Source organism: Vanessa cardui, chromosome Z (genome assembly GCF_905220365.1).
Source record: "Vanessa cardui chromosome Z, ilVanCard2.1, whole genome shotgun sequence".
NCBI classification, from domain to species: Eukaryota; Metazoa; Arthropoda; class Insecta; order Lepidoptera; family Nymphalidae; genus Vanessa; species Vanessa cardui.
In genome coordinates, this window is record NC_061154.1 from 16,239,328 (window position 1) to 16,261,164 (window position 21,837).

Sequence of the window (21,837 nt, forward strand, 5' to 3'; positions counted from 1 at the left end):
GTATGTCTATATGTTGGCGAAACACCAAAACTGCTGAACGGATTTTCATGCGGTTTTCACTAATAGACAGAGGTATTCACAAAATAAGGGTTAGGTATATAATTTATTAAGGTTTTTGTGTAAATAAGTATAGTAATAGGACGAAAACTGTTAAACATGTAGGAAAAAACTACTGGAAGCTGGGACGCCTAGCTAGTTCGTTTCTATATGAGATTCCACGATTACTTTTACCATGGATTTATGGATTTATTATTAATTTTAGTCTCATGTCAAAAAACATTAATAAATAAGGCATTTTACTTAATACAGAATTATATTAACGGTAAAAAAGCGTGGGCTTGGAATTCATGGATTTCCAGGCAGAATACGAGTAGGTAAACATAAATATAATTGTACGTTTGATATACTCTGTTATTTAAATGGTAAAATATTTATTGACATAATAAGTCCATAACTGTAATATGACGATTTATAATTATGAACCTATTTGAATAAAGCTTTGTAATTCGTTGCTTAATAATTGTAATGAATGGTATTAATTATTTTTCTGATAACCGATCAAATGGTCCACTTGTTGATATGTGGTCACCATCACACGTAGACGGTTGTGCTGAAAAATTTTAACCATTCCTTACATTGCCAATAGGCCAAAGTCCGTGGAAACTAAGACATTAAGTTCAGTGATCCTCTAGTTTAACTGGTTCACTCACAGCTTAAACCAGAATACTACTAGATACTTTTATTTAATAATAGAATAGGTACCTAACCAGACGAGCACAGAGTCCTATCAACAAGTAATAATAATAAATTTTATACAATTTAATTTCAATTTAATAATCACCCATTTCACCAATCTACCCGCTGAACAGTCTCAACTTTATAATAATAAATAATCAAGCTCCGTTTATTTGTACAAGACACAATTAACACATAAAAATAATGAAGTATTCAAAAGTGTTCAGCAAACACTTATCCTATAAGAATAGTAAACAGGAAAGATATGGTTGATAACTAATTATATAATATAGTATTTGTACGGCCCTTCCTTCTAAATCTTCCATTATGAAACCTTTTCCATCTCAAACCAACTGTCTTTACCATTTCACCTGCTCATGTCGCACTTGACTAACTTCTTTATCTCGTAGCCTGTAGTCCGATTAACTGATATCACAGTTCCCAAGATAATTTTGAAATAATCTTTTCTTTTTTTGAAGTTTTGGTTGTCCTACTGGAAAATAAAATAATACGTGAACAAGTGATATTCCTTTTTTTTCTCGCTAGAAAAACGCATTACGCGCTTCCCCCAGTTGATGGAAAGTAGGGGGGTGGGGGTGTTAGACCCAAAATCAGAACACAAAATTTCATTAGACTCAAGTAGGAATGTTTGAGTCAATTTACTAATTATTATTTTATATTCCATTTCCAACTCTTTACTGACCCTTGACCATGGTGATGATTTACAGAGACGACCACACAGGGCAAGATATTCTATTACATAGTGAATTATATACAATTGCGTGGAAATCGAAATGCTCTCAAATCAGGTTTTTCAAAAATGTTTTAAAAAAGTAACATTGTTCTGCCCGGTCTCGACGGAGAATTTGTACCCATTAAAGTTAGCAAGACTGATGATTGCCGCCAAGGATCATATGATATATTTATATTAAGGACAGACAACGTTCTTTGATAATTGCATGATGATTACTATTCTCGGTGCCATCGTCATTATTGTAACAAGAATGACTTCAAGATATTACAAACATCACCTGTATACAATCACATTGGTTAAAATATGTCAGGTTAAGAACGATGGTGGATTGGTTGGCCCGTGTAGGTTTCTATTTTTAAAACAAATCAATCCCTAACCTGATGCAATTACTATGACGACGGCGTGTATCAAAACTTATTTATTGGACTTATCCCTCTTCATCCTTGTGTTAACGGGTGTTAATAAAAGTAATAAAATACTACCTTTATATAACAATGTTATAAAACACTCGAAACATGAAATACTTAAAACAGTATAAAAACATAATCCATTAAATAAAAGTGTACGAATTGGATTAAAGAATGGAATTTAATTTGTACACTTTGTAAAATGAATAGTACGAATTTCGGAAAGCTGATTGTAGCCGCTTTTCTCGTATGTAGATGAGTTATTTGTTTACTATATTGTTACACAAATGAAAATTAATGAAGATATCAGTGACAATGTTTGACAACTTAACACGTCTATCTATTCTCAAACCGATCAACAGGAGAGTTAAATGTGTGTCGCCACACTTATCCGCGAAAAGCAGCCCCCAAACATCAATTACCTAGGCATACCTTTATGATGACCGATTAAGCTCCTCCCATTTTTGGAATTTTAATTTCAAAGAAATAAATTTTATGGATTATCAAAACAGCCAAACATCGGCCACAGATATAAATATATTTATAGTGACTATATAGTAATTGATTTAAAATATAGCAAGAAACATGTACCTAAATAAAATAATCCTTATTACTTCAAATGGAAAAAATTTAAATCTATTAAATATTGTTAAAATTATAGGAGGATCGGGCTATGGAAGATCATATTCATTTAAGGCGGTTGTATTTTGCTTTGATTCTCAGCAGAATAGATTATTCCAGTTTCTTACGATATAATAGTTGTAAAAAAAAATTTGGAAAAAATCGACGCGTTTCAGTATCATAGGTCTTTGTTAAGACTACCGATCCATATAATGGAAAACGTGCTTTGCGCTCCGCCAGTGCCGATCAAAAGGTATTATTTGAAAGTCAAATTTTGCTTAAAATGCAAATCTGTATAGCGCGTCAAGTGTAATTTGGCGTGTGGTAAAAACATGTACAAATTTTTTTTTGTTCATTTAATATCTTATTTTTTTTATTTACCCTTATTAAGAAAACTTACCCAAAATCTATTAAAAATGACATTTAGAGAATTATTTTCTAAGGATATATTGGTAAAATAAACAAAAAAGTGGCAAGACAAAGGTGTAGCCGGTGCTGCCACAGGAACGCCAACTTATACTTGACAGTCTATAGCTGACAATGAAATTATGAAGTTGTTAAATATATTCCAAAATGTGTACCAATTCTTACTGGCGATATAAAAATTACCATTGCTTTTTATGATTCACAATGATTACAATGCTCTCAGAATCCATCAAGGTAATAGACTAGAACTAACTAGAAATGTTTAGTCTAGACACGTGGGTTAGCAGTGTGGATTTATCCACTCACATTAAATGTTCATTAGCATCAATTGACAAAAGTAAAAGTGAGTATAGTAATGCAGCTTTAAAATTATTATCGGAACGTGAAATTTCAAAATCATCATTTTATAAAATGTTTACAGATGGCTCAAAGGATAGCTCTGATATTGGTGTTGCTTTTTATGACCCTCAAACTAATGCCACCACCACATGTATACACAATACACTATCAACCATGGGAACTAAGATATTATGATCCTTGTGTAGTTAAATTGACCCCTCAAACCAGAACACAATATACCGATTATTCATGTTTAGTGATAGAACATTGGATTAGTGGGTGGTACCTATCCCGACGGAGTTCTACAACGAACTACCACCAAGTCGTTGAAATAATAAATTATCGTAAGCAACAAAATGACTGGCTCATTTCGATTTCATGGCAATGAATTTTTTCTCCTCGGAATATGTAAAGTTAAACTTTTAAGAGCTGAGATGGTCCAGTGGTAAGAACGCGTCCATCTTAACCGATGATTTCGTGTTCAAAACCAGGCAAGATATATACGTGCTTAATTTGTGTTTATAATTCGGCGGTGAAGGAAAACATCGTGAGGAAACCTGCATTTGTCTAATTTCGTCAAAATTCTGCGACATGTGCATTGTACCAACCCGCACTGGAACAGCGTGGTGGAATATATTCCAAACTCTCCTCTTAATGGGAGATGAGGGCTTAGCTCAGCAGTGGGAAATTCAGAGGCTGTTATGTTACTTTTTTTTACACATTTTAAAAATAGTTTCATACTTTTATTTATCTACAAGTATAAAAAAGGTAGGGTTACATCAGACACGACTGGAAAGAGATCTAGAGCAAGATCAAGGGCGGCTTAAAGTACTTTGTAAGCACTTTTTCGACGTATCGGCAAGGTAGTCAATATCCCAGTTATAAAGATATGACCACACAAGGGTACATTATTTCATATTCAGTTGTATATTACGATTATATTGTTAATTGTACTATTGCGATCTGATAATAAGTTTTGAGCAATCCTGGCTTTCAGATGCTTTGGCAAATTTATTCTTTATCGGTAACTCTCAGCTCTTCTACTTATGATGACGGCCCTAATGTATTTTTATGATGGATTTTTTTAATAACCTTAAATATAACAAAATATATGCGGATGGACTCATCCTTAAGAAACATAGTCCTGTCAACCTTACTTGTACTGGTTGAAGGGATTGTTATCGTAATTATTACTCCTAATGATAATTATAAAATAAAAATTAAAAAAATAACATTTTATTTTAAAACACGAAGTTTTTATTATATGGCTACATTATAAATATATCAATTTATGTAATAAAAAAGCAATTATTTCTACTTCGAAACATTTAATATAAATAAATTTGATACAAAGTCCACAGCATCAATAGACGTATAAAATTACACAAATCGAAAGAGCACAGATTAATAAAACACACGATTATTTCTGTGATATAAAAACTATTTTGTAATATAATTAAAAAATATATTATCAATCATTTATTTCCAATTATTTATATATTTATAAATCGTTTTTTTTTATTAATACCATAAAATAAATGCAATTTTATAGAGTAGCGTACAAAATTCGAAGGTTCTAGAATTATAATAAAGAAATACGTATTAATTCATTAATATAAATTTATTTTATTTAAAATAAGTTAGTATAATAAAACTATAAAATGCTTAGGTATAAATTCGGCACTGGGAAATGTCATGATACTTTATCGATATTTTTTATGTGTCACGGTTATGACATGGTCTGACTTAATTTGAAATTCATCAGTTTCGGCTGACCTTAGAATAGGAATCTAGGCACATGTATATACGACACAACTTATATTTAGTAACTATACACATCTGAATAAAGTACGCTCTTCCAAGTTATCAATATATATTTGCTATGTGAATTTGATCTTTACACAAACGTAATAACTTGTAATATCATATGACCTAATATATTCGTTAATTTACGTGAGTATCTATAGAAACGAATAGCGTCGAATGGCGCGATATGGATCTGTTTCTATTTGTATGTGAATCGGCAGTAATCGGTTTTATTGAATTTGCCGATGCTACATCTAAGTTGTGTCGTACTATACAAGTATAATGATCAAAAATAGCTGCGTCTAAAAGTCGTATGTCACAGACATGTTTTTATGAATGTTCAAAGGCACTATATTCGTTTGTTACTATAGAAACGGCATATGAAATAAGTTCTTTTTGAAACAGACAATTTTCACATACGACCTTTTGAATACTAAACAGTTACAGTTGCTGCCATAGTAACGTTCGTTTCATTCTAAAAAATTAACATAATTCGTGTTATATCTCAGTCAAACACCGTGGCTTATTATTTAACAGTCATTAATACTTAAATATAAAAAATAATAATTAAATTTAATAAATACTCGCAAAAATCGTCTTCTTCCTTCGTGTTACAAATGACTAATGTTAGAAAGAGATGCATAAATCATTGCGTATGTATCCGCTATATAATATTCATTAATGGACCGTTATGATTTGACATCCAATCCTATTCCTATCGTATTCATAATAAATCTATGTAAAAAAACAAATGAAAAAAAAATATAAATCAATTCGTGTCGATTTTAAAAAAGTTTGTTCTATATATATATTAGTGCGTAAAACTGTGCCTTGTTTAAAAATCTGGTTAGGATTTTTCATGACATATATAAATTTTGCATAGTGAAGATATTTAAAGATAAATTTGATAAATAGACATCGATTCAACAAGCGACTCGTAATAAATTATTCAACTACAACTACGTGCACATCAATGATGTTGTAGTAAACAGATATGTTATTACGCGCAAAAAGTGAAGACTAAAAACCGTCCTAATTGGGACGTTTGCCTTTAGTCGTTTTACGTAGTAATACGTTATAATACATCATAATTACGTAGTAACACGTTTTGCGTAATTAAAACATCTAGTTATCCCTTTTACTTATTGTTTTTATCAAGCTATCCTATTTACTTTCAACGAAATGTAAAAATAAACGGTCCCCGGCGCGGCACACTTTTTTCAGTTGTTTATTATGGATATAACATATCTGTTTATTAGAATATCATTGGTGCACATCAAATCTTGATATGAAGCGTAAACATTTTTAAAATGACTACATTAATATTTATATTAAATATATGGCTTCTTTAGTCTTCAAATGTCAAAAAAAAAAAAATCTATTTGCGATTGCAATATAAGAATAGTTTCTATTTTCAAAAATGTTGGCGATCGTTTTATGATTTCACCGAAATTATAATTTTGGATTTCTGGTTTGACAGTTTCTATGCGTCACTCGCGTGACATTATTTCAATAAATTCCGTTATAAGATAATTAAGTCGTGATTGTTATTGTAATCTCCCAATTTCCGGCTATATTAAATTAAAATTAAAACTGAATTCCGGCCTGTACTTGTGCCATCAACTTGGCTGATTTGCGCAGTTGCCCCAGTTCCTTCTCCGTGAGGGGTTGGCGAATGACGTCATATACTCCATTACTGCCCAGCACACAGGGGAGGGACAGGAACACGTCCTCTTCGATTCCGTGCTCGCCCTATAGATAAATAATTTTTATGGTTACAAAATATTATTGAACACATTTTCCCAAACATGAGCTGAAATGTTGTTAAGTAAAATAAAATACATCTAAATCGTTTTAGAAGTTTCAGCTTGAAATAAATGGAATATGAATAGCAATACAATAGAAAAAATAATAAAAAAAAACAATTAGGACATTATATACGTATAAGACTTATTTCAATCGAAAACAAGAACTCGCTCGTAAAGTTACTACAACTTAATAAATAAATAGTTTTTTTTTTTGTTTTTTAATATAGTTAATTTCGAACTCTATATAGATATCCTTCAAATTGATATCATGGAGTTTTTTATTTTTTGTGTAATGTATTACGTAAAATATAAGATCGCCATATATAGAGAAAATTTGAGTTTTACTTATGGTATCCAAGTTAAATCAAAAAGGCTAATTATTATTATAGTTTTGAGAAACAAACCTATTATAGTATCAGTACAATCGATATTTAAGTCTAGATTAGTTAACTCAAAACTTATACTAATCTTCCTCAAATATACCTAATTTTTTTTAAAAGTAATGAAACTAATTTTAGTGTAGAATACCTTGAGATAAGTAGACACAGCGTGAACACTATTGGCGTTTGTCAAGATGGCTCTTGCGAGCTGCGATAGCGACAGTCCGATGGCCCAGGACGTGTAGCCCTTCAGTTTGATAACTTCGTAAGCACTCTTCACCACCATCTCGTGCAGTTCCTGCCAGTTCTCCGGGTCTCCATCGGTACCGATCTTGACATTCAAATCGCTTAGACGCACTCCAGCCACGTTCACGCCAGACCAAACTGGCACTGTAAGTTTTCTATGTATTAATTTGACGGACAATTTTTTTATGACAATCATGAAGCTTAAGAAAGTGATTACTTTTTATGTATTGTTTACTTTTGAATATATTTAAAAACTAAGTATTAATATACTCTCGCCACTAAGGGTTGCCAGTTTAAAAAAATGTATTTAAGCATGTTAAATATTTAATCGGATACGAACGTGAAATTTCTTATAGTAAAATTTCTTTTGTTTTTAATGTAATAGAACAATTTATCTGACAGCCCTATTCACAAAGCTTCTGTTGGTTTTGCGGTTATCAGCAATTCTCAGCGATAAGGATTTGTTTCACTATAACTATTTATAATACTATAGTTCTATTTATAAGGTTAACGGTCTATTTATAATGAGTAAGATACAAACAATTTAATGGGTAATATTCTACGACGTTTATAAGATTATTATTCTCACCACTGCTGTCCCCATGTTCACCAATGATGTATCCGTGGCAGGATGTGGCGGCAACGGATAGCTTCTCTGATAGGAGATAGCGGAATCTAGCAGAATCTAGATTCGTTCCGGATCCAATAACACGGTGTTTGGGTAACCCGCTGATCTTCCAGGTCACATATGTTAGAATGTCGACTGGATTGCTGGCAATTACGAATACTGCGTCCGGACTGTATTTGACGAGCTGAAAGAATAGCGAAAGGTTTTTTTATAGTTTCTTCACGGAGAGGAAACTTTCAGTAAGATACCCGGTCTTTTCAAGCGATCGGATTATATAGGGGTTGCATGGATCGGAAAGGCTGGTGTTTGTGTCGATATAAGAAATTTGCGGGACACCCCGTTCTGTACTCCGTTCATATCTCGGTGGAGCTTTGCACGGTGGAACTATAGCCTAGGTCAAGGAGCTAGCCCCAGAACTGCGCGAGCAAGAGATGAGATGAAATGAAAATTATAAATACAAGATTAAGACTATGAGAAATTTAAATGTAGAGGACGACCAAGAAAACGATGGAAGACGATATGGTTAGAAATAATGTTACTTGTGACATGACGTCTGACAGAGAAGTATGGAAGGAGAAGACATGCTGCGCCGACCCCAAAATTAAATTGGGAAAAGGGCAGGAGGATGATTATGATGATGATAAGACTATGAAAAATTTAGAGGTGCTTATCTGGAATTTAACCTACAATATCGACGTGAAGTCTCTATGACTTTTTGCATCGTGTTGAAAAAGTATTCGTAAGTCATTATCGCAGTACCTGATTGGGCGCCGTATTTGGGAACATTATGTATAGAGACCACATAGATAATACAGCCTTATTCAAAATGTATTCACAATTCTGTATTTTCTGTGTCATTTTTGTATAATAGCGTAAGCTGATTTTTGCCCGTTGTGTATTATGGAATGATAACTACATGTAGAAGATCGCTTATGGTCTCATTTTGAAGAGCTCCAGTCGTAGATGTGCAGAAAGTTAAAGAAAATTCTGGCTTGATATTTAATAAATTATTGCAATTGAATAAATAATTAATTTTAGAGACCAGACAGAAGTTACTGGCCGGTTATGGAGAACTAATAATTCGATATATAAAATTTCATTTAAAAAAGGTTTCATCAGTTTCAGTATAAAATAGAAAAAAATCAGTCAAAATTTTTGAAACATTTGCGATTTAGAGGTGGCCTTTCTGATAATACTGACAATAATGATATCTCGGGTATCATTCCATTAAATATGCGTAGAAGTATAAGAGACCAAATATTTTTATATAAAATTGTTCATAACATTGTTGATTCTAAGAGTCTCTTTAATGATATACTTTTTAAATATCAAATCAAACTTTATTTTTTGTACCCCTTTGTAACTGTGACTATTCAAAGAATATGTTCTCGTTACGTGCATGTAAATGTTATAACAAACATTGTACAGAATTAGATATATTTAACTCAAAAATTAGCGAATTTAAAATTAGTTTACGTCATATAGTTGAATTATAGCAGTTTCACTTGCATTCTGTGCTTTCTGTTTTTGTTTTTATTTTTAATATAATATGTCATTTGTTTGTGTTAATTTTAAGTGGAAACTTGTTTGATTTATGTTTTTTCTTATATTTGTTTTTTACTATTAAGTGTAATTATAATTGTTTGTTTCCCAAATAAATAAATAAAAAGAAATGAAATAAAAAACACCTTTCATAGGATTTGAAATTCTTAAAAAAAATCTTTTGTATGTACATGTTATATACACATAAAGTGTAATTTAAATTTATCTCAACATTGTTATCTAACAAAAAATAAATTGAAGCTATATTTTTTTTTTTTATTCTGAATGAAATTATTTTGTAATATAATTTTGAGATAAGTAAATGTTATCAATTGACACCTAGTTTACGATAACTTAACAATATTTAAAACTGCAATAAAACTTATCAAATTATGTGTTATAAGCGGTTATATCACACTTGTAAAATTATTAATGCACGCTTTTTTGGATACCGCGACTTTGCATGCGCTAATCTTAATAAGGCTATATAATATAAATAAATGTAAAAGTAAGTTTATTCTTTTGTCGTAACAAAGACGAATGAATATGCGGGGCAAAGCTAGTCTCGTGCTCTCCGGACAATTGCATTCACTTAGTTAACCCACACAGAATTTACTTTGTCGCCTATTAAATTCATGATGTCATTATGCCTGCATTGCTAAGTATTAGTCAAAACAATATTGTATCATATCATAACTGCTTAAAGACCAAAATCCTATACTTGATTATTTGCACTGACTGTTGATATGTGATCACCACTCATCGAAATCGACTATCAAATCAACAACTTTGGAAATGAAAATGTGATACCTCTTGTGTCTGTTTGTTTTTATTTAATTTGCCACCATCCATATTCGTCAAACTGCCCGTGCCTCTTTTAGATTTTACTTTAAAACATTTACCGTTTTGTATTTAACATTTTTACTGAACATTAGCAGATCTTTGCTGGTCTTTAAACTAGTCTTTTTGGAAGACGTAGCCTAAACTTACTTTTTTTAAAATATTATTTATAACAAGCGTGGAAGTGTCATATATATACACATGCCTGACTGCCGTGCCTCATGCTCACTCACACTTCAAACCGGACTATAATATTATGTATTGTTACTTGAAGGTTGAATATGTGTGTACTTACCAAGGGCAGAATCAGGCTTATACTAGGTAAATATTAATAAAAAAATATTCTAGTCAAGATTAAATGTCTATGTATAAAGAGGTGATGTATACTGAAAACCTTCTAAAATATAGAGGTAAATATATACCTTTGGTATGATTATCTTGAGCACATCTGTGTTTCTCTGCACTAGATCCAATCTCGATTCGCCTTCCCTTTGACGGACACCAGCCGTCACTACGCAAATCTTCGAGCCAGCTGTAATTGCGTAATCTGAAAAACAATTAATTCGTATACAAATTATGTTATATTTTAAATCCTATTTGAATCTGATTACTAAGACTCTGACTCTAAGTTCACTTATTCAGGGGCGGTCTGTGTGTCAGATAGACAGACAGACATATATACATAACTTTGAGTCCGTTTTTTTTCTTACATGTATATACTAAAAATATTCGTACATGGATATACAACGTATATATCTGACTAGTTCAGTTTCGACCTTACTAGATCAAAAATAAGGTTCAATTTATTTATTTTTTCCAATTTTGTAATGAATTTATTTAATTGAACCTAGTACAGATATATTTTTGTATAATCATATTTCATAATCCCTAGCTGAAATCAAATAATGGACTAAATTTAGTAGTTAGTAGTTGGACTGGAATGGACTAGACTAACTAGTAGTTAGTATTTCTTCCCTTTTATTTAAGTTATTGTTACGAACGAAAACCTTCTCAGATACGCACTGCATGTTCTGACATATGTTTCTTATATTATATTGTTGTAGTAGCTTTTTTCATTCAGGAAACACAAAAAACTTCCTTTTTTTGAATACAGATGTATACAATCTTGTAATGTAAACGTTTTGTCTTTATAGCAAAACAAACGTACATTTATCTCTTTATTTATATTAGTGATATTTTCTTATCGTCCACAATTAAAACATTATAAAAAATATATACAATTTATGATTTGGTTGATTTGAAGCCAATTAAAATAAAACTTTATACAAGTCGGCATTAATGCGATAATTCTTTGTATCGTCATTTAACGAGATTGATTAAACGGGTTATCCGCCGCTATCCGGATAAAACCAGAAAATAAAAAAATATTACATTATTTATTTCGATGAGTTGTTTCTTTATTTACAATAATATAAGTATTGTGCGTGAAATTCAACGACGACTTATTACCTTTTATAATCTATAAAAGGCTTATATTCAAAACTTGCTTAGTAGCTACTAAGAATAATTGAAAAGCTAAGGAAACTGACTTGACCAAGGTATCACCACGTGCTTATTGCTTAGATGTTGAAAACATTTCAAGAAGTTAATATAACTATAGTAATAGTGATACATAGAAGAAAACAATGAGTGTTTTGGTTAGTTATTTGTGGACAGGACAATACCTTATTATAATATGACTGGGGCATATTATTATTAATAAGTAATGAATAATATCCTAGAAAGAAATAATGGTACTTCTACTATTTAGTTACTATAAATGGGAGAAGTGGAACTGTGAAGCTGTAACAATCGAAGAATTATACTAAATTATTTCATGTAAACACAAAAAGAAATTTTTTTGATCTTTCAATTTATTATATTAATGTTATATATTACATTTAAGCTGTAATAATAATTGTTGATAAAAAAACCAAATTGAATATAATTATTAATAAATATTTTTTATTGACTTATGATAGTCTTATGAGATCAAAATTTTTATAAGAAATAGATAGCCAATTTTTTATTATATTATTTTATTATATCAAAATTAACCATTTTACTTTCTTGTAGAGACAAATACTTGTATTGAGCATTATTATAAAAATAATTTGGTAACTTTTAGTTTGCAATACGGTAAAGTATTTCAGTTAAATTTTTAGACGGTAATCTTTGCCACGAATTATATTTATGACAATAATGTTAACACCAATTGAGCCACTAGGCCGTTACAAAAGTAAACGATTTGACATATCGTTTTTGGTGAGAGTCGCTAAGATTTGGAACGACCTACCTGCGTCTATTTATCCTGATAAGTTGAACTTTAGCTTTTACCGGAGCCTTTAAGAGTAGAGGGATCAGGTTTGGATGGGCGTGTACCATCTTTGTCTTTATCTACACTTTCCATCAGGTGAGATGGAAGACAAACGCCTATTCTAAATATGTATATAAAAAAGGGTACAAAAAATAAATAGTGACCAAATTGTAAAGATGCATCAAGGAATGCTAAAGTCAGATCTTTACATTGGATCATTTTAAATTTGAAATAATATTAATATTCTATGTTTAACAGAATTTTGCCTAGACTTTAACTTTGACTTTATTTTTTCAAATAATCTGGTAAATTTGTAGGGTTGACTAAAATTAATTAAGTTCAGATCAGCGAGGACATAATGAGAAAATTGACTGGTAGAACTGATAGCTATGGATCAGTATCATTTAACCTTAACCAATAATAAAAAATCCTATAACCTCGAGTGTTGAAAAGTTTAGAAATAATATTATGATCAATCTAAAGTATTCTTACAATGCGAATTCCAATGTTTTATACAATCCTTTTGACATTTGAAATAGTTGTTACATAAACTTTTTTAAAAACAATTTTAGGGCGATTCGAATTCACAAAAGTCGGCAACTAATGTAAAAGAAAAATATCTTAAATAAATTGTGAGGTAATTACTGTTACAGGCACAAGCGTCTCGTTAGACAATAATTTGGATTTACGATACGCAGTGATTTATCGAGATTTTTAGGGATAACTATTATTTTCCAAGAGTTTAGGAATATCATTGTGGAATTAGGGAGCGTGCTCTCTTAAACTTCTTATCTATCTTATTTTCATAAAAGGGAGTTGACGTGAATTAGGGATAAGTATCTTACCAGTGCTGGCCTGGATTCTTGCATTCTTCATAAAGGCGGAGCCATGCTGGAGATCCATCATCTCGCCCTTCAACTTGTCTTCCATGACGTCAACCAAAGCGATGTTATTTGTTACACCCTGTATCATCATATAAAAATAGTAATTAAAGATTTCCAAAAAAAATTTCATATTATTAAAGGACTTCACTCCGAAATATTATGTTGTTACGTTTGACCAAAATAAAATTGATTTGATTATAATACTAATGGTAATTTTGAGAACGGACTTTACTGGCTAGGCTCTTCAATTACAGACTATATTTCTTTTCTGATCAGGTCGTAAAGATGTTTGGGTTATCTATATGACCCGGGGTCAGACTGGGGCGAAAATGATTAATACTTTTATATGTTCAGAAATTCCCAGTGCTACTGAAAATTATGGCAACCTTTTTACAGAAGTCCCCTCTTCTCTTCTCAGTAAGCGTAATAGATTATGAACGTGAAATTGAACGATCGCTTGTGTGTGCCTGTGCAAAATTCCCGAAGAAGATAATCAGGAATTTCCCATTAGGATGAGAAGAGTTTGACAGCGAGGTTCACGGTTGCAATGATACAGATTTAAATTGCTTTTATTGTCGACGCTCAACCTAATTTTTTTATTTTCGTAACACCGGCCGTCGACTTTTGACTCGCGGTTTATTTTTAAACAAGCACTTCAAAGTATTCAACCAAGATGTGTATATAATAACAATGCACTTCGATTATATTTTATACTAGTAGAGCCCGCTACCTTGTACGCGTTTGAATTAAAAAAAAATGATTGTACTAAAGTTACTCCTTATTATATCAGCTATCTGCCTGTGAAAGTCCCGTTAAAATCGGTCCAGATATTAGTCAAACAAAAATTGGAAAAATTGATATTTTAGTGTACATACCTACATAAGCATTGAGTAAAAAAGGGTTATTTTAATATTACAAACTTATTTTATGTATAGATTTGACAACCGAACTAAAATACCAAATAGACAAGTAAAAGCTAAGACCACAAAAAAGATACACAAAGCAACATTTAAATGTTTAATGTGAAAACGGTGATCGTATTCAGCAGTTAGCCACAACCGAGCAATTATAGCGCGTAACGTAAAATAAAAATGTCGAAACTATATCTTGCGTCATAAACTGAATTGAACCGTAATGATATTACTAATAAAGTTAATTTTTCCAGATCAAAATATGTCTATCAGAATAAAGAACAAAGAAAATTTTAATTTGAGAAAATTTTTATTATAGATCAGGAAAAGCCGCGAAAAAATTCAACACCTTTAAAATAGTAAATAATTTACAGCTTTGTGGTCTACCTACATTAAGAATATCTATAATTTCATTACATATCAGAATATAAATTAAAAACTATCCTATCGTATATGTAATATATATTAATAATTAATAATGGCAAATAATTCCAATAATGATTTCATATTACGAAATAGTACAAAACATAAGGTAAAGAATTTAATTAGTGTTATAAGTTTTACTATACAATAATAGCTATTCAACAATGGGGACTAACCTATGATACAATGAATGACTTGAATAACAATTTCGTCATGCAATATTATTAAAATAGGATAATTTTATAGGACACTATGTTATATTTCCTCTTAAATAATATATGAACCTAGGATGTGTTTACGATTAAAATCTTATAATCAATTAGTCAAAAAGCCGATATTACAACGACGCTGAAAATATTTCATCAGAACTCTGCTACGTCGAAAGGTAAACCCACATAATTGTATTAAACACAACTTTTTCTAACTTATGACGAAATTTATATGCAATAGTACTCCTTCCCAGGACTATTTGTAATTGCACAATCTGCGGTCAATGTTACGTGTGAGTGAGTGAGACGGTAAATATGATGCTAGTAGTGGAAATATGGCGTAAGAATTTAAGGTTTATTTAGCAAACATATATCAAAGTGCTATAAATATAAAGACGATTTTCGCGTCACGCTAATTCCTTCGGAACTAAACATTGGTTTCTAAGCCTTTTTCACAACTATTAAGTTAATCTCACAGGAAAGGTTTACATTAGAAAAAATTACAGTTTAGATATACTTTTTACAATATTTCTTAAAGTTAATTCATGTCAAATTAAGAACAAAATAAGCGTATTCTCGACTAACCTTTTTCTTTAATATATAATTGTTTAGATACGTTTGTTTTAGTAGCTCATTATTATTTTAATAATGTTTCGCGGTGAATCTGTTTTTCTTTTGTAATTTATACAAAGAAGTATTATTTAAGTTTTGAATGAAAGGTAACTTTATCAGTCTGTATTTTTTGTTGTTAATATTATTTGTATTTCCACAAGTGACGTTGTTATATCTTAATTATAATTTGCATCAATAGGCTATTTGACTGGTTTTTAAAATCCATTTTATATTATTTAGTAGAGGTTAAGGAACCCAGTAAAAGTTGATTTCTTTATTTCTAGTACATATTTGCCGAAAAATATCATCTTAAAAATTCCATATTTATATAACGCGCGAAAACGCTACTTGGACAATATGGCGCTGCAATGGGGTCGGTGACGTCACTTTGCTGTATTTTAATCTGTGGTACATATAGTAGAAAAGCAAAGTTTACAAGAAAGTGACTTAATCATAAGCCCGGCCAATCAGGAGCGTTTAGTGTCACGTGACAAACGTTTGAAAAAATGCATTTTTATTTATTGATTTTTGAATAAATTAAGTATCATTTTCAAGTTTCGTTAGCAAATAACCATTTTTAAACTCATAATATACACTGATTACAATAATTCACAATTTATTTCATGCATTGTCAAATAGCCTATTAAACGTTATCAGGCAGAATTATTTGAATACTTTGATGAGTTATCATAAGTCTGCGAGGAACTCTAGACTTAGCTGATCTGATTGATACTCAGCCAGTTTGTCCAAATTGGGTCACCTCTATGATAAATTGTAATCCAGAATGTTAGTGATGGTGACTGGTTCTTCACGAATGACCAACGTGTCTTCGCTATTTAAAATATGAAGTTTTTCGTATGTCGTCATATTGCAGCCACTGCACATGATATGCACGTGCTTTTGTAACTTTCACGTGATATTTGATAACGACGACCGTCTCATAATTTAGTCCCTCTAGCTGATTCATTGGGTCTTGGATCCTTATCCGTCTATATTGCATTATTCCTAACGACTTAGATGTAGGGCCTTCATTATATTATTTTTATTAATTTGGAAACATATAATATTTTAACTAAAAAATATTTTATCTGTAATTTAGTAATAGCTTTTAGTGAGTAATGTAAAATGTTTGGGGTTCCAAATTATTGTAGAGCAAATTATCTAAAGTTTCTTGTTACAGTATTTCTTCCTCTAGATACAAATATCTAATTTTGCTACCATATAAGTTATCAACGATATGAAAATTATATCGATTAATGTTATATATAACATATAAAATTATGAAGATATGTATATCATATCGAATGCGATATATTGGGGAATTGTAAATCTTATATTTCCTTGAGCTATAACATTTTAAATAATAAGAGTATGTGATTTGACAGCAGTACTTCAGGAGTTACAATTTTGGGACATTTCATTTGTTCAACGATACTTATGTCCTTCCCGTAATCAGAATCCTGTCAAATATATAAGTAACGAACACAACTTAAAATATATAATACTAGCGGCCCGTCCTGACTTCACACGTGTGGACATAAGTTTTTTTTCTACTTTAATACCCTTTTATTTACATATTTTTGTTTCTATTTACCGACATGTTTAACAATTGTCTTTATATTTCAATGTATTTACAAAAAACCTTAATAATATACCTAAATTTTCCTCGTGAATCACTCTGCCCATTAGTGAAATCCGCATGAAAATCCGCTCAGTAGTTTTGGAGTTTATCACGAACATACAGACAGATGGACACAGCCGGTTGACTTTGTTTTATAATATGTAGCGATGAGTAAGATGTAATAATAAAATGATATATCAAATGTATATTTTACCTGTGTCAGCATAGAGAAGACGGCGGCCATTCCAACTTGGCCGGTACCGACAACAGTGACCTTATTGCCGGTGTCATCGATCCTCGGCTGCACTGGCTGGAATAACTGCTCTAGAGTAGCCATTTTACCTAGAGAAATAAAAAAGAATTAGTACTCACAATAGAAGTATACTAAGTCCATTTGTGTGTTAATGGTGCAAGAAATTGGTTATATTCTATGACAGTGACAACCCATAGGTATTCAGGTAAAATATGATTTATGTAGAGTAAAAAAACTGGATTTTACTTTTCAAGGAAGCGCTTCAATTGCTGCAGACATTCCTAAATCAAGAAATTTTATGCTTTAGACGACCATTTATAAATGAAATAATAAAATAAAAATCTTTCACGAAGAAGCGAGTTCATATCCGGACAGGACTAAAACATTTCATATGCTTATTTGTAATTATAATTGAGTGGTTCAAAATTTGTGGAGGAAAACTGCATATTGTGTCAAAGTTTAAAGTTTCACGTAAAGGGCGAAAAGGTCCGAAATCAGAGCTTTTGAAACAATTATGATACGTAAGTGACTGACTAATCAATTAAGTATTTGCTCATAAATACACATTATGAACAAATTATTGTACAAAACACCAACATTATAACATAAAATAAAATATTTTAAAAAAGGTGAAACTAATTAACTAACTATTTTCTTTTATTTCAATTGAATTGCATCATAATTCTACCGTAGCCTCCATATATAAATGGACATTTACAAAAATTCAATTATTTATTTTACACTATTATTATAAAAAAAAATAAAAAACATTTTAATAATCACAATAAACTACGCAAAGCAAATTTTTAATTTTATATCAAATAATAAAAATATTTATAGTTTTTATGTTTGTTACAATATCACGCTAATAACTATCTATTTGACATAACATTTGATTATATTATGATAAATGTATGTATGTCATTTAGTGTTTTATTATAAAACAATCATTAGTTTGATTAACGCTGAGCAAAAACATTATACTATAATAAATTTGACAATATTCATCAAACTACTCGAAATAAATATTAAAGGTACCTGTTACTCTATAATGTCTATTACTAAATAATAATTTTACACTGAACCCTCTTAATACAGGAAACATATTCACTATAATAATCACTGAACACTGTAAACACACTACTCATAGTAAATATGATATGACAAAAATGACTCGCAAATATAAGCGATCATAACAGGTAACTCATAGAAGATTACCATTATAAAATACTAGGTGAATATTTACTAGCAATCTTCCTCCTACTATCGAGCCGGTAAAAAATTGTGGTTAGTATCTATATACTAGGATCTTTACCATAATAAAAAAAAAAAAACAAAACAGCAAATTATTTCGCAAGCATGTATAGTAAATATAATTTTATTTAAGTGTTATTAAAAATAATAAAGGTATATCTCACGTGGAGTCCCATTCATTCCGTTGGCTTTATTCCCCGGCATTGTTTCGTAGAAATACAAGAATTGTCACGCTAGTAATACAATATTGTAGTTACGCCGTTGATGTCAGCAATGCAACTAATTACTAACTGTTTTAGTAACCGAATATATAACCAAAGAACTGTGATGACCGAATGGCAGTGAGCGCGCGAAAATATAGGGTGAAGTGACCGGCCATGTGTTATAGTGGGGATGGGTTCCAAATTTAATCTGCGAGAACGAACGGTTGATCGAATGGATTCGGAAATACATGTTCCAATGCACGTACGTTGCTTGGCAAATAACAATGCAGTAATTATTCATTTCAAACCACTCATATGTATACATACTGAAATAATGTCGTAATAAATTTGTTACACAATATTTTTTAATATGATATACCATATAATAACTTTTTTAAGATACCTTCTTTTCTTTTTAATAAAATTACCTTCTGACCTAGTTTTACTTTTAGCGCGTAACATGTAAAAAATATGTTCGTAAATGGAATGTATAATGGTAATATTTTTTAAATTTAAACTTGGAAACTGGATTTTTTTAAATTTACATACCAATTTACGTTATTACATTAATAATACGTTATTTTGCAATTGTCAGATGTATAGCTATAATAGAATACAAGTGTTTATAATCGCAAAGCAGATTTTTATGATTTGCCAAGGGGAGAATGGTTATTATTTCTCACCGAAATAACATCTATGGGCAGTGATGGCTTACCAGATATATTACCTTCCACCTATTGCAAAAAAGAACGCTGCACTAAATTTTAATCCTAACATCGTTAATGCGGTGTCAACTTCAGAAACGAAGATGTTATGACTTATGTCCCTTGTGCCTTTAGTTACACTAACTCACTCACCCGCCCTAAAATACATACAATTCATAATATTACTATTTGGTTGTAGAATATATCATCAATTTTTATATTTAGCAAAATTATATTATTAATTGTTACATGTAGTAATCGACACTATTTTAACTAGGAGCGGGTTTAAGGTCACAGGCATGGACCTTAAACTTACGAGTTTAAGGTCCAAGCCTGTGACCTTCACCTAGCTGTACTGATGTTTGTTTGGAACTAGTTTTCATCAGCGGCTTCGCTCGCCTTTTTGGGATTAGTCGTCAGGCGTTAAAAAGTAGATTAAGTACCAAATCATCAAACTCAGTTTAGTCAACTGAGATACTTTAGTATTTCTAATTAATATAGAATTACAGATTAGTACAATAAGGTCACATGCTTATTTATGTTTTCTTTGGATATTATAAAATATAGAACGTATAATTATTGTCTCGTATTGAAATCAAATCCAAAAATAAGTACGTTAAAATTTTAACGTCGTATCCTTACCACGAATAAAACTTTGAGTGTTTTTATTTTCATCCAGACATAAATTTGCAGCTGTTTTATACAAATCACACAAAATGAGATTGCATAAATTTCTTTACATTGACTAATTAATTTGATTCGTTTAAAATTAAATTGGGAAAAGTCATCCGCGTACTAAAGGTCATTGTCAAGATCACGTGAACTAGCAAGGTCAAGAATTAAATAAATACGATCAGACGAAATTTTGAAATCTATCTTTACCTGAGAACAGTATTTATTACTTTTAATAATTATTACAATACATTTTATTCGCGTTATATGAGAAATTCTTAAGTCTATAAATATCGCAATACAAATATCATTATAATTATAGTATAATATAATAATTTAACACGTGCAAATATTTGTGAAAAAAATAAAATTATAGATAAAACTTTTTAAAATAGTAAATGCTGTAAAACAAATAAACTATCATCCGTACATTGACACGAACGGCGAAGGTCACCACTATAATCTTATAATCGAAAATTAAACGCAACGAAATATAGAAAAACTTATAAAAATAAACACAAATAATACAAAAACGTCGAAAGAGGCACATATAAAAACTTCGCTAACTTTATAAGAAACTTTTACTAACTTTCATTCAGGCTCATTGCTTGCTCAGATTTAAAAAAAAAAATTAAATTAAACACATTTAAAAATGGAACAATATAGATTCATACGTCAGTGAAAGGAATACGTGGTTACTCACAGATATATCTTAGGTCGTGGTACAGGTCACGTAGAGACGACCAACGGTGGTTGTATGGCGAGGCGGTTGAGACTCGAGTCAGACGCTTACTCAAGGTGACCTTCAACAATTCGTTTTAGAAGCCACGCCATCGCGCATGACTGTAGCCGCTCAAGCAAAAACACACCCACAGACGATGCTATAAAACCTATTCTAGCATGCAAGATTCTATTTGATACAGGACGATACTATGAAATTTCGCCGCGTTTAATTCAATGAGCCGGCATTAAATACTTTATTAGATATTACAAGTGCAGTTACTTCACTAGCATTGTGTGGTTTTAATGAATCAGAACTGTTATCGATAACCGATAAGGGTCGATAACGGATAACGAGCTTTTAAAAGATATGAGTCTTACAGCGTCGTAATAGGGTTCAGGTTCGTGGAAATGTGAGAAATGTTACGCCGAAATTCTGATTGGTGTACCAAATAATGTAATAATTCACCAAAATCATTCACTTGCCCTTTATTATTTATTTAGGACCGACCATTTTTTTTC

General features: G+C 30.9%; 1 protein-coding gene across 3 annotated transcripts; it reads right to left on the minus strand.

The window, feature by feature from the left end:
- Window positions 1–6,513: 6,513 nt before the first annotated feature.
- On the minus strand, window positions 6,514–21,590 carry LOC124543192 (L-lactate dehydrogenase). Of its 3 annotated transcripts, none has more exons than XM_047121294.1 (7): window positions 21,299–21,590; window positions 17,724–17,851; window positions 13,695–13,812; window positions 10,955–11,079; window positions 8,112–8,334; window positions 7,425–7,666; window positions 6,514–6,840 (listed from the first exon to the last, which is right to left on the minus strand). In XM_047121294.1, the coding sequence occupies exons 2-7, from the start codon at window positions 17,844–17,846 to the stop codon at window positions 6,676–6,678; spliced, it is 996 nt and encodes a 331-aa protein (XP_046977250.1). In that variant the 5' UTR covers window positions 17,847–17,851; window positions 21,299–21,590; the 3' UTR covers window positions 6,514–6,675. The 3 variants fall into 3 exon arrangements, with proteins under 3 accessions (XP_046977250.1, XP_046977249.1, XP_046977248.1); XM_047121293.1 differs by lacking the exon at window positions 21,299–21,590 and adding an exon at window positions 19,181–19,346; XM_047121292.1 differs by lacking the exon at window positions 21,299–21,590 and adding an exon at window positions 18,801–18,886.
- Window positions 21,591–21,837: the final 247 nt, after the last annotated feature.